Source organism: Vanessa tameamea, chromosome 5 (genome assembly GCF_037043105.1).
Source record: "Vanessa tameamea isolate UH-Manoa-2023 chromosome 5, ilVanTame1 primary haplotype, whole genome shotgun sequence".
Taxonomy (NCBI): Eukaryota; Metazoa; Arthropoda; class Insecta; order Lepidoptera; family Nymphalidae; genus Vanessa; species Vanessa tameamea.
In genome coordinates this window covers 13,982,342-13,996,907 of record NC_087313.1, presented here as the reverse complement: position 1 = coordinate 13,996,907, position 14,566 = coordinate 13,982,342, and the positions used below count along the sequence as shown (strand labels likewise).

Sequence of the window (14,566 nt, the reverse complement as noted above, 5' to 3'; positions counted from 1 at the left end):
AATAGCTGAAGCTCAATTTTGATGCGATGATAACTGCTTACGCGAAAAATAATGAAAGAATCCACACGCATTCACCAATTACGTATTAAATTATTGGACATTAACTAGTGAATAAGAATACATTGAAATAGTAGACAAAACGTGTTTCGTCAGCGTACACCCCTCTCCCTATTACCAAATTCACTAACCTTCTCATTGCTTTCGCGCAAAATATTTTCATATTTTACCTATCTACCGACGCCATTGACAATTCGTACATGGGTCGCGAGGGTGTGCGTTTGGATTATTTTTAATTTATTTACAATTTTTACGTGCAATACACAGTCGGCCATCGAGGCCTAAAGGACGCCTCGTACCAATATGGCGTCCGAAATTATTTAAAACGAATTTTATAATAAGACTAAGACTAGGCTCAATTAAAATATTTTTAACAATAATTTCCACAAGGTGCTGTTAAAATTTACATTGAAATTTTAAGTACATTAATTAGAAACTTTGATTTTTTAACAACATCAATTCGACTAAAATTATTTTAAATCTGTCGAGCGTCTTTTTAAATGTTCGCTCAAACATTTTGCCTACTAACCGGTAACTCTTATACATTTCACACTAGCCGAATTATAAATTCTGAGAGCTCTCCCCTGCCATCCCGTGGTCCACTCATTACTACTATTATTCATTTATAGTTATGTATATTACAATAAAATTTGTAACCTATAGAACGAAATTTCCTAAAAAAGGAAAAAGTATTTTACGGTCACGAAATCCGCGCCATCGACTCAGTTGTATAAGAATCAATTCATCAAACTCGTGAGACATTTGTAAGAGGCAATAATTTAACTAATTTTAAATATTTGAATAAATCTTCAATGAAGTTCTAATAAGGGGTCGGACGCGCGGATCTGGCAAACGTTATACTTTCACAAGACGAAATAAATAAGTTAAAACTTAAAGTAATATTTACAAAAGCGAGAAATAGATTTCGAAAGAAAGAACTTTGAGAATTTCTCCTACCTATATAAAAATACGATTAAAACTCCTCTATCATATGTTAAACTTTAAATCACATGGAACGGCCACTGGATTTGATCGTTGAAGTTGGGACACTGAGATCGTTCACTTACTCCGAGTTCGAAACACAACACTGGGCGTGTACTCGACATTGCATTTGATACATAAATCTCTAGTCTATAAGCCGTGCTCCGGTCGGTCCGGTCGGTCCGGTCGGTCCGTCGGTTATTTTCGCGTTGCGCTATTCCGCCGGTCCCACACTTAGCACCCATTTACTTGACATTTCGATTCTCTTAAGGCTTCACTAACCCTTTTCGATTAAAAGACGAAACGGCGCGCAGTCCTTCGCGTCAACGGTACGATATATAATAGAGCCTTACTCGCTAATAAATTGATATAATTTAATTTGAATATAAAAATATTGCGTAACATTCGGGAATCAGAGTCTCATATAGCGAGGACTGCGCGCCGCGCCGCCTCCACTATTGGACGCGCACCTCCATCTCACAATTCCTCCCTAGTCGTAAATAAATCATATTAAGTATACACCAAGTTCATAATAACAGTGAACATATACAAATCTTGATTTGTCTTTGTATTTATGAATTACAAACTCAACGTGAACTAGGCTACGTTTAAACCTGATCCTTTAATCGACTATCTAGTTAAAAGTATCATGATTCATTAACATTGGACCACAAATCGTAATTAATTATTAATAATATTTATTCAGGTAACAAAAAATAGGAGTCCCGCGCTGCTGCGAAATATTATATCACAATAGATTTTTAACGATTTTATATCGAACTCATCTGATATGCTGATAAAATATATTTTTGTTATAAACATATATACGAATACTATACATTTTGATATGTCAAATGAATGGCAGCCCGGGACCCCTGCAACAGGCTTATAGTAAATTTAAATAAACGAAATAAACTAGAACGTGTTCACTTAAAACAGCTCACTTATAGTAAACATCTATTTTTAATTAACACAATTAACTCACAAGAATTACATCTTAAATATAAAGTTCTCTAACAGAAAGTTGGCAGTTGGTTTCAGTACTCTAGGTAGAATTGTTATTCCACGAACAAGAACCCTAATAATATCAATTGAAAATTCGGTTTCAATCGTAAACGAAAGGATACATTAAGAACAAGATAGAATTCAGAGATCGACGACCAATGTACACCTTTAGGGGACGCATTTTATATAAAATTCAGCTAAATTGTACTTTAAAAGGGACATTTATAATCAAATAGTAAATATAATTGTATCTAAAGAGAAAGATCGCGGTCTCTGGAGATTTCTTTAGTTTTTTTATTTTCATCCCCTGCGGGCGCACTGGCTCGGTCACAACAAAGGAACAATGTAGCTAGACAATTGGTAGACAAATATGATTAAATAAGTATAATATATATAAATATCATTGAGGTCGTCAGTTTCAACAAGGTGTAAATATGCGAATGGCCGTAAAAAGCACCAAAGAGGTTGTATTTCATCTGAGGGCGATACACGATATTTTCATAATTATAATATAAACATTTTCATTACGTAAATATTTCTTTAATATAAACTCTTATTTAGACTATAATATTACTTATTGCATATTGTAAAAACTGTTTTTCGAATAAATTGTATATTCATAATATGTAATATTATTTTTGCGTAGTTTTGAGGTAGGAAGTTCTGTTCGGGCGGCGCCGGCGCACCCGCGTTACAATATCAGTAGAAACGTTACAAACTTTAAAAATTCGTTTTAACATTATACAAAAGTCACTCCATACCATATAACATCTAGCAAAGTTTAGTGTTCCTTTCTGAAATTCCCTAAAAATAGGTATATATAAACATTTGAGCAATCAATTTCGTCTCTCCCATTCTGTATAAATATTTAATTCAATAATAAACATTATATTAGTTCAATTTGAGAATAATAATATTTATCTTAAGAACATTATTAGAAGCGATCGGAAAGAACGTAATGCATGATGACTTGAAAAATAGACGATATTTACTATTTAAGTAGTTAGTGAAAAACGTACGAAAGGGCCAAACGAATAACGACTCTACGAACAGTTACGTATGAGAGAAAGTCCGACACGCGCCGCTCTACGCCAGCGAGCAGTCGATCTCCACGATGTCCTTGGGCACGTCCACGAACTGGTACACGAGGCGCTGGCCGTCCACCTTGGCCAGGATGCCGCGCTGGTAGTAGTAGCGCAGCGCCCGCCCCATCGTTTCGTAGTTCATGTCCGGCTTGTTCTTGTGCAGGCCCCACAGCCGCGACACCGCCTTCGAGTCCACTAGCTTGAACACTCCCTTCTCGCGGTTCGTCCACTTGATGTAGCGCGGACAGTACTCCCGATCCTGCAGCAGCTTGAGAAGGAATTCCCACAGGTAGGTGGTGGAGCCCTCGCGGCTCTTGCGCTTGACGCCGGGTGTTGGCGGCGCGTCCGTGCGCGGCCTCTTCTTGGGTTTGAGTTTGTTATGGTGATGGTGCCGCTGGTAGTCGCCGAAATCGAATACCGGGTAGGGCAGGTCGTCGTGCGGGAGGGGCGGCGGCGCAGGCGCGGCAAAGTGGTGCCCGCCTCCGCCGCTGTACCCGTAGCCGTACGCGTCACGGTCACCCACCGTGCCCACTGTAAATAAAGGAGGAACGCTATTAGTTACAGGTTTCGCAGTCTTCGGAATAGAGCCGAAGAGAAAAGTAGAGTAAACAGAGACAAGAGGGTGAGTATAATGATTAACGGTAACTTGTAACTGCTATCGCTATCCGTAGTTATGACGTCGTATGCAAAGACAAATGTCGCATGTTTTGTAAATGTTTAAATATAGTACAAATCAGTCTTTCAACAGTCATTTTATCTTTTAACAAAGTGATTTCAACAGCCAAACATGTTATTAATTCGACATATTACTTAGTATGTAAATGAAAGTATAAAACACGATCATACTTGTAAATCTTATAGGAAATTACTTAAAAATTGGTATTGCAATGATAGTCTACTATAGTTAACAATCTACAAACCGGTCGGTTAGAGCGAATGCCGCAATTTTTAAGTGGGTTAGTCGATCGTAACGTAGTCATTTGTAACTTCCTGTATTTATAATGTTTTTTACACGAAATTCAGCTGAAACAGTTTCCTAATCCGTGGCAGGCTCCGAACTATCGATTTTAATAAACTGCCGTTTGTTTATAACGGCAACGTTTAAAGTTTGATTTATTTAATTTTGAAAAAAAAAGATAGTATTTTCATTCAACAATTGTCTTTATTTACAAATGTTCTATGTTTTATAATAGCCTAATACATCTTTAGATGTTTGTGTGAGTAATTATTTGTTATTATAATTAATGAGAAATTGTTTATTTGCTCGATTCCACCGACATAGGTTTTCGCATAATTAATTTTACAGACTAATATATAAAGAAGAAGCGGTCTCAGCTAGTTATACACACATGACAGTGCTGTAGGGTTACATGTAGGTATAATTTTGTTTTTGTTGATTCTAAATATTTAATAGCCTATGTCATTTAATTAATTAAAAACCTTAGAAAATATATCAGACATTTTCACGAAATGTTAAGCATAAACATGAAATGATTTATGATCATAACAGAGCCGGCAGACGGAATAATTCCTTTGAATCGTAATAAAATCATTCGAAATTTAAAAGTCACAACTTTTTAATTTCGCTGGGTTTTTGGATAATACTGTAATTTGTAAATACTTTGAAGAATGAAGCCATTTCTAATTGATAATTTATAAATAGTATATGTTCCATTTTAGACTGAGTTCGGGGAATGCCCAGTCGAGTTTTGTGTTGTCATTTATAAGTTTCTGGCAATATTTAAATGACTCGTGAGCTAGGAATTTCCATGTTTTATTTTCTGATTGAATTGACTTGACTGATTTAATTAGTTTATTGTTAATTATCTGTATTAAACATTGCCATCTAACTTTTTTCTAATGGGACTTGTATTAATAGCGTCGGTATAGTAGTTATTTAAAATATTCCTAAAACTAAACAAAAGTATTTTTTTATGAATTTTCCGCATGTAGACTACAGCATATTTCTCAACCGATAAAACAATCTGTTAAAAAATCCAGCAAACCGTTTGATAAGAGTGTTGAATAGATAAGTGTTGGGTTGCGTCAAGTCGCCTTGACCCCGATGCGGCCACTCGCTTGTGTTTTCCTTTAGGTACATGTGAAGTGAGTTTTACTTGTAAGCGACAGTCGCGATATATTTTAAATCATTAAAAAATATAGTACTGATATAGATTTAAAGCCTACATTTATATATGCACAACACCAAAAGCTTCACTTATTGTTTGTTCGTGTGATCTACGTCATATTATTAAAAATATTCAATCTTCGCATGTTGTGCTTACTTTCGTGGAACTATAAAACTCGACCGCATTCAGTATCTCAATATAAAAACATCTGTAACAGAACGGATGGTGCGGAAAACCGTAAAACTAGGTTTTGTTTGAGTTTACTCTTATTACTGGATCTTTGAATTTTGCTAATTACCGCAGTTCAGTAACACAGAATAGACTATAAATAAACGGGAATATGACGAATGGCTATAAATACGTGTAACGTGTTTGACGTGTGTGACAGCGCTGTGGTAACGTTTGAAACAAGGAAATTGCCAATTGAAAAAATGTTAATTATATTCAGACATTTCTAAATGATAAGATATAAGATAACAAAGTTTTAAAAATCACGACGTTAATACTGTTATATAAATATTTATAGATTCCAGTTGTTTTTTAAGATACGGTTTCATTAGGGCCTGATCACCATTGTGCTGTGTTAGAAGCGTTTCAACAACTTAAAGATAATTAAACTTCTTAAAACTCTCATATTTATCATTACTCAATCGTAGGACTTTTATCGATATTTCTTTAGTAAATGTTTAAAAATTTCATAAAATTCATGAATTTAGCCAAATTATTAGTTTATAACATTAATTATATAATATTTCAATTTAATATATTTGCCTGTTCACAATTCCTGCAACCTGTTACTGCAGAAGTTAAAATTTCAAAGTACAAATTACTTTGAAACTTTTAAATTGCATGCAATGCAAATGTCAAGTTTATTTAGTCTGCGCGCGGTAAACACGGCTGTGGCCGCGTCCGTCGTCCGCCATTTTCTTTCTAATATTATCTAACTCGCGTATTTTCGCGCGGCTTATCGGCAGGTCGTTTACCCCGCTGACACGTGTGTCTATTTGTCATGTTCGTTTTGCGTAAGGATAAGGCGCATTAAAAAGTACCCTAGTTATTGTGTATCATCTTTATACAGATAATTAAAAATGTATTGAAAGGTTACACAAAATGGCTGACGATTTGGCGTGAGAATAAGCATTTGTTATGCTTGCGTAGATATTTATTATCACATATTAAATTTTTAAATGTAAGTATTTAAATTAAGATATATTAAAAAGTCTAATAATGTTTTATTATTAAATAAGGAAATGATTATTTTAGGTATTAAACTCACTATAAACATGTTTTGATAAACCAGAAATAATAATAATTTGATAAGCGTTTCAACTACGCTGTCGTAAATTAGATTGAATAATAGAATGATACAAATTCGAAATTGATATTGTAAATTAAATTATGTTCGGCTCTGTAAGAATGTATATTAATGAAATGCCTATATTATTACGACTATTAATATTAATTAGAAAGTAAACCTCAAAATTAGTAAGTAATAGAAACAATTTAAAATATTCCGTTTATAAACGTTAATTTATTTAGTTAACAAAAATATTCATATAAAGATGAACTGTACGTATGAAACATGTGATTCACACAACAGTTACGCACACAAACGAGAAGGTACATTGTACATAGCTACTTACATTGATATGTATATGTAATTAAATTTAATGTCTCCCCGCACACATCCAACGGCACGGACGGGTCTAGGTTTTAGGGCTTCCGGCCTCGTTTAAAAACAAAATGTTATTCCAACCTAAAAAGCAAGTACATGCCGCAATCTAAAAGATAAATGGAATGATAACGGATGGGTTAGCGTATTGTTACTCATATATTTACGATTTAATGAACCGTTCCACGTACGCTGTATCCCTACCCTGGGAACACTAGTACAAAACAACAAAAAACACATATATTATGCGCTGGCGGTTCTATTTTTAGCGGATGCGCTGAACGCATCCTACTGGTTTAACTGCTGCAATACCAAGGTTACGGCGTCGTGCGCGCCCGCCCGTACATCTAGTGTCATCTTCACTCCCTTGATGCGAAAAGAAAACTACTCACCGTGACGTCCAACCGAAACTAGACTCTATCATCGAGCATTACAGGCTATAATTAAGACCATCGGTCACTATGACGGTATTTTATTCCCGGATACAAGAATGCGAACGTTGGTGGAGGAGGGATACAACCGGTCTCGCATCCCGCACGCAAGAAATAGGTTACCCCACAAACCTCTTGTGATACAAACACTATTGTTTTATCATCTATAGACTCATATATTAGCTCTGAACGCGAACATTTAGCTCGTTTCTCACAGGGTCTTCGTTTAAAGCCCTAACTTATGAATCGTTAGCAGCCTAACGAAGATTCGATAAAGATATATTTATTTCCAATCGGAATTTACTTTTCTATTGGTGTGATGAAATCGAAAAAGCGAGTGTTTAGGATGTTTGGCAGTCTCCCAGCGTCGTCACTGCCTCGCAGATGATATATCTATGACGACGAATGCTGATAAAATGATAAATATAATGAGATAAGATTGGGTACATTTCCTACAAGCAACTGTTCGAGCGTGTTTTTGCGAACAACAAACATTATCTTGTTAATGTTTTTTGCCGGAAGAGATAACGCGAATTGCACGGATTATGAGACACGTAACATTTGTGTGTGTTGTACGATTTTCTTTGTTTTATTGTATTAAACATACACTGTTACGTTATTAATAGTTCTAGTATTTTTGTCGCGGACATTTGATTGCAATTTCATCCGAAGAGCGTTGTTTTCTTTTCGGATAACCATGAGATCATGGTCCATGACTCATCCTTTCGCAAGATTTTTAAAATTTCCAAATGTAAACCGAAATCGCATTAAACCCCTGATTTTATAGCTTTAGTAGTATGTTTGTTAAATTCACCGATTCCTTTTGTCGGTTCAATGAAAGATGGTCGCGACTTAAAAATTTGCCGTCACGTGGGAAGTCGTACATAACTATCCTAGTTTGATTGTCATGCATAAACAATGCAATTTTTATTCAGTCACATCCTCCCATAGAGTCGTTTACAATGGCTACATCTACGTACGTTTTCCTGTGCCACCGGAAAGCGGTGTGCGTGTTTCTAAGAGTGCATATCTCGAGTGTGTGCGTGCGCGTGCAGACGGGCGTCGGATGAGGCAGGCAATGACCAGGAAATGACGCCGCCGGTTGACCTTCACACACACGCACACACACACACAAAGCCTGCGCCCGCGCATCCCTCTGCTCCTGTCGCTCCCGCTGCTTAGCGCTTACAAGATTACGCGTCGCGCTTTGTGATTTTCCTTATAAGTCTTATTTTTGCATCTGAATGCGAATTATATTTCGTTCCGCTCATATAAACGTTTGAAAATATTTTGTTATTGATTATAAACGAATGAATTATTTTTATTTTAGTCCCGAGATACGTTTTTCTTTCGTCATATTTATCGATTAACATATTTGTAAACGATGCGTCATAGAAATTATAAATTGCAGTCTTTTGATTGGAGATAAAATGTTCGAAAGATAAATGCCTGGAATCTATCGTAGTTATATTGTGTTGAGAATTAAAAGTAGCTACATGTATAAAAGCGAAAATGCGAGTAGAGAACTACAGAGTTCATAGTATAAAACTTTTTACTGTATATTTATACTCTGCACTCGTCGCCTTATCCGAGCGAGCAAGTTGAGGTGATAAATTGTTTTGATTTCGTTATCAAGGTGACTTTGTCCGGATAATTTATACAAATTCTGCGCGATAAAAAAATTATTAAACATAAACATCTATTCATACTTAAAGGACTTGTATATGATAAGTTTCCTTTCTTATTGAGTACGGAAACTATATTTTGAAGTAAGCACATATATTTCTTTATAAGTGAAGATATAATGCTATTTAGTTTCAATTAATAAATATTTGCACGCAACCGAAATATAACGAACTCGGTAGTTGGTTTTTGATTTCATTATAATCTCCTTGCAATAATCGATATTAATCAGATAAGCTTCTATACATATAAGCAGAGTCCGCCAGTCCGTGATGCTAAACTATGGCATGAGAACACTTTTACTATTACGGTTTAAAATAATCTTATCCGTTGACACAGATAATCTATCACTACGCTTACTTTATTAAAGAAAGCACGTTCCTTCGATACAGACGGATATTTAATAGTTGAATATTTTTGTTTTAAATATAGTTCAAATGACGGTAACTCGAATGTCACCACTGGCTTAGTATACGACTGTTCATTAAACAATGTTAAACTCATTTATTACGAAGTTTATATTATAATTATGAATATATATCTTTTAAATTTGTGTATTGTTTGTATTTGAATTGAACCTGTAACTTTAACATCACTCTGCTAACCTAACACGTACCATTGTGCGTTTTAAAGTGTTTTTACTTATATTCAATTAACATATTGTGTTAATAAGACCTCCTATATTTGCACTTTAATAAACGTACTTATCTTGTTCCTAGAATTTTCATATATTGATCTATAGCCCGATAGATATGTTACCAAGATTATTAGGCTCGTATCAGTACTTCATCTCGAATAACAATGATGATATAATTCTTAATCACTGTTAGCTTTGGTATTTGTATTGATGTAATAATATTGAATGAACTTATCAATATTTTCGCTTACCAAATAAAACTGGTAATATTTTTGCGTGTTCTCTTATGCGCGACTGATATCCAGAAACAATTGAATGTCTTGTTGTATGGAGATTATAACTTTTGCAAATGTTTGTTCTAATAAGCTGAATCGGAAGTCATGGAATTAAATATTACAAATATATTTAGATTTTTAGTTTACTTTAGATCGTATTTTTTTCGGTTTTACTTACTAATTAAATAATTTATTTTATCTGTGTGTTTCTTTTAATATGAGATAGTATAAACATTGAAGTGGGTGTATGTGTTAAGTAGTATGCAAGTATAATAAGTGAAACTGTATTTTAATTATTTGACAATTGCGTTTATTTATATCATAATGTCTATGTCCCCGTTCGCGGCGAACTTGTGTTGCGTTAAGTAAGGTCAGCGCTGCGCGGGCACAAGCACCTTACGTAACCGATAGCAGAGGGCGACACTTGTATTGGGGTCACGTGGGCGTATTGTGACACGGTATTTCTGGATGGAATTTAGATTAAGAATCCCATGAATATTCTAAAACGAAAACACTCTTGTAACTCGATATTGTAAGTAAAAAATGTTCATAAACCCGTTCGTTTCATTGCCAGTTCAAAGAAATAATGTTTGGACTTGCAAAGGGTTTATTCGAGTCGGAAGCTTAAAGGCGAGAGGAACTTATTGAAGTTTTATGCAAATACAATATTGCGTGTCCCGTGAAATATTTCCATTCGACTGTCGGCGCGCCGGTCGGTAGTTGTCATTGGCACAAACCGAGCCGGGTCGCTTTACTTGCGTAATTTGTAATTGTTTGTAATACTGTGACGTCACTGTTATGGTGTCACTCGTAATCCGTAACCTTTGGAAGGAGGGCCATGCTTTCAATACTAATGAATACTTTTGAAATATAGCTTTTCGTATATTTACCAATTAGTATTTGTTTTGTGTGCGTATTTAAATAAAGTATACTATATCTTATTCATCACAGCTGGCTCTTATCACTTACTTAGTTACTTAGTTATACAGAGCATCATTCTTGCCTCGGTGATATCGCATGGGCGGTAATTTATTTAAATTTCAAGCGATTTTTTGAAATAAACAGGATTACATCGGTTCGAATTAGAGTTCAAATCGTATGACGAAAATATAGATTTTTATCAATAACGGAATTATTGTGTTGCCAGTTTATATTTTATAAATCACAGGCACACTATTGACAATTTGTTTATAGCTTTAGCGCTATCTTACTATAACTAGACAATGTGTTTAATAAAAATATATATGTATTTTCTGTATTTGTCATTTATATTTATTCAATAAATTGTGAATGATTTTCGTGTATTTTATGTCATGTACTTATCGTTTCAGTATAATTAATTAAAAAAAAAATGAATATGAAGTATTTTAATCGTAAACTTAGAATAAAATTAAAGGCATGCTTTTAATTATTTTATTGTTAATTGAACCTTTAATTTTTATCGTGTTGGACCGCTCTTTGAATGTTGGCGTAGACTCCACAGTTCGATGGTCGCTCATTATCTGTGTAGGAAGTGAACACTTATCTAATTCACATTTTAGTCATTTGTGTATTACGCTAACATAACTTCGCTACATGTTTTTTATTTTTTATTTTATTGTATATTAGACTTTTTATCTGCGGCCTTTGCTTTCTAATAATGAATGGGACGACAAAGAAAAAAACATCTATATGTGACAAACGATGTTCAGTTTTTACAAAAGGAAATATAAAGTAGATAGTTATTATGTAATGAATATGTAAAAAAATACGAATGTAATCAATTTCTTAATTATTTAAGAATTATTTTCAGTAGATATTCTGGAAACCGTTTCAGAATTAATGCATAACATTAATAATAAGTACAGATAAAATTTCCGTTTCTCATAAGTAGTGTTTAATGACAAATTAACCTGACTGTGCATAAGATTATAGTATTTATAACTGACTGACTGACTTTAGCGAATTTTAATAAACATTTCCTGAGTAAACAAATATTTTGTAGATTACATAATCTACTCATATTCAAAACATGAAAGCGAACGAACCAATAATTACGATGACTTTCATCGAGATTTCGACCACAGAATAGGTTATCAATGACGGGCTATCTGCCTAAAAGTTTTTTTATACATCATAATGCAAATATCGTGCCGGATGCAGTTATCAGTCGGATGTACGCGTCTCGTTTGTGTGTGCCGGCTATTTATTTAGGCCGGGTAATACAATGGCGTGTGTGTGTTAAGGAAGGTCAGGATCAGTGGGGCCACGTTCAAAAAGATAGAGCATGATATTTCTCTTTATTTTGTATTGGCGATCATTTATGTATTTGTATAATCAAACATATTTATATTGTTATTATTTTATTAGAAAGAAACTAACTTACTTTTAAAATAATTTACGTAATTATATTTTTAATTATTATAATAAATTGATGACCTGTATTAGAATTGAGAAATAGTTTTTATTAGTGTATAATTTTTTTATCTGTGCTGAGTCGTGTTAGTCGTCTGAGGAAGTGTATTGCAAGTAAAACGTGCAGAGCACATGAAGGGGTTTAGGATTGGTCAGTTCAAAGTATCGTACGATGTTCACTGCGATTAGTGAGTTTGACTCACTCCGACATTATCACTTTCCCGCGCGAACTAATGACTTCGCCTCGAAAGTCGTCTTGTTTGTCGTTGCTTTATCGAAAACTACTTTTATTGTCAATTCGACCTCAACCTGTATATTGGGACGCGCTGAAGGTGATTCGTTGTAGAGTTCATGTACCCCGCTTACGTAAATACGTGTAACCAAAGAAAAAGTCGCCTTGTTATAACTTATAATATTGCTTCGCTGTTTTTACACAGTTAACTAAGCAAGGCCACGTTAGCACCCGTTAAATTAATCGATCTATTTGCTTTTCATTGTACTTCTATTTGAAGCAATAGACGATTTTTTATAATAATAACGATATACAACTATGATTTGGAGTAAATGTACTATTATTTAAACAATTGATACTCGATAATTTATTATTTTTAGCATGTATACAAAATGCAGGGATATCGACAATGGAGCTAGCATCCTTACGCGACGGTAAAAGTGAGTGCAGAACGAGAGGGGGGGGCGGGTGGCTGATAGATGGCGCGGGTGCAGGGGGATGGCGGGAGTGTGGGCGGCGGGGCATTCGGCGAGGGGGGTAAGCTGCAACTGTTTGCGGCGCGTGGTCAATGACACGGCGACATTGCATCAACGCGCGAAGGTCACAGCGCCCCTCCCGCCACCCCTCGCGTCCTCTAACACGCCTCGCGAATTCCTGCACTTCCTTGCGGGACGCCATCTTGGATCAATCACTTGGTGGCTATGTATTGGTTATTGGCTTCAGAACTCTATTTTCTTTAGAAGCATTAGGTACTCACTAAAATGCTATTCATTTGGAAGCCGTAGCCGTTAAGTGCTTTTGATAAGTATTTAAACTAAACGTAGTCGGCAAAACTTTTTATTTTTACTAGAAAATGCTATAAAATATAGTCAATTAATATTTATCTCAATATAAGCAATCTGAGAGGAGAGAGGAGGCCTTAGCCCAGCAGTGGGAAATTTACAGGCTGATTATGTTATGTTATGTTAAGCAATCTCAAGTTTATATAACCTAACAAACGAGACATAATTTATGTGTACGGAATAAAGTATAAAGGCGCTATGTGACCGGAGACTCGCTCGTACGTTACACTTGTTTCAATACCGATGGGCGATGGTAATTAAAGACGAGACTCAGTCAATAAAGGTTGGGATATATTAATTTGAAACCTACAGCGTCTACGCAGGTTGCGTGTTGCTCGAGAAGTTTCGCCTTCCGCTCATCTCTAATATTGGTTTCCGGCTGCCGACTGTTATCCGCTGCGGCCTACATACATGAATAGCACAAAACAAGAATTTATTGTTTACATACACGTACCGACGGTAATTAACATGGTTCTGTTAAAAATAATAATGCAAACCAAGAGGATTCGCAATTGTATAAGTGAGAATTTGTGTAATGAGAATCGCTTTACGACAAAATATCTCAGTGTATAATTCCGTAAAGTTAAAACGGTAACGATTAAATGACGCAAAACATTCATTATATTATAATTGTCGTTATTTAAAGTTTCAAGTAAATTTGCAAGTACCTAGTAAGTTTGATGGAAGGAGATTATGTATTTCTTTTGGCCTGCTAAGCAAGTTCCTACAATCGAACGTTCCAATAGCTAAAGCTTGTATATAAAGCTTTTGTATCCTCTATATTATTTAACAATATGAAAAAGTTGCAAATAACAATCAAAAGGTGCTTCCACAGCCCCGACGCTGCCTAGCTCGTAGGCAGGTTGAGGGCCGGCCGCGGTCGGTCAAGGCCTGCAGTTTCATCGTTGCCCCACTCGACCCTGGCGGCAAACAGGCCGGAACGACTTGTCGCTAATTATTATTTATTTGAAACGATAAGTTTCGCATAAAGTCGCATAATTATCCCGTGCGTGTGACTTCAATGGAAAATTCGATTTTACGTCGGCAACGTTTGAGATGTGAATTGGTATTCGAGAGCTTCGGGCGGGTGGTTTAGACGTTGTTGGGTATTTGTGAATAATTGTGGTTATTCACCGTTATTAC

General features: G+C 35.3%; 1 protein-coding gene across 3 annotated transcripts in view; it reads right to left on the bottom strand.

The window, feature by feature from the left end:
* Nucleotides 1–1,982: 1,982 nt before the first annotated feature.
* LOC113404464 (ecdysone-induced protein 74EF) overlaps nucleotides 1,983–14,566 on the bottom strand; it is a 151,558-nt gene continuing 138,974 nt past the window's right edge. For all 3 annotated transcript variants that reach the window (XM_026645359.2, XM_026645360.2, XM_026645361.2), the window contains one exon: nucleotides 1,983–3,659. In XM_026645359.2, the coding sequence (XP_026501144.1) occupies nucleotides 3,130–3,659 (530 nt within the window). In that variant the 3' untranslated portion in view covers nucleotides 1,983–3,129. The remainder of the gene's footprint in view (nucleotides 3,660–14,566) is intronic.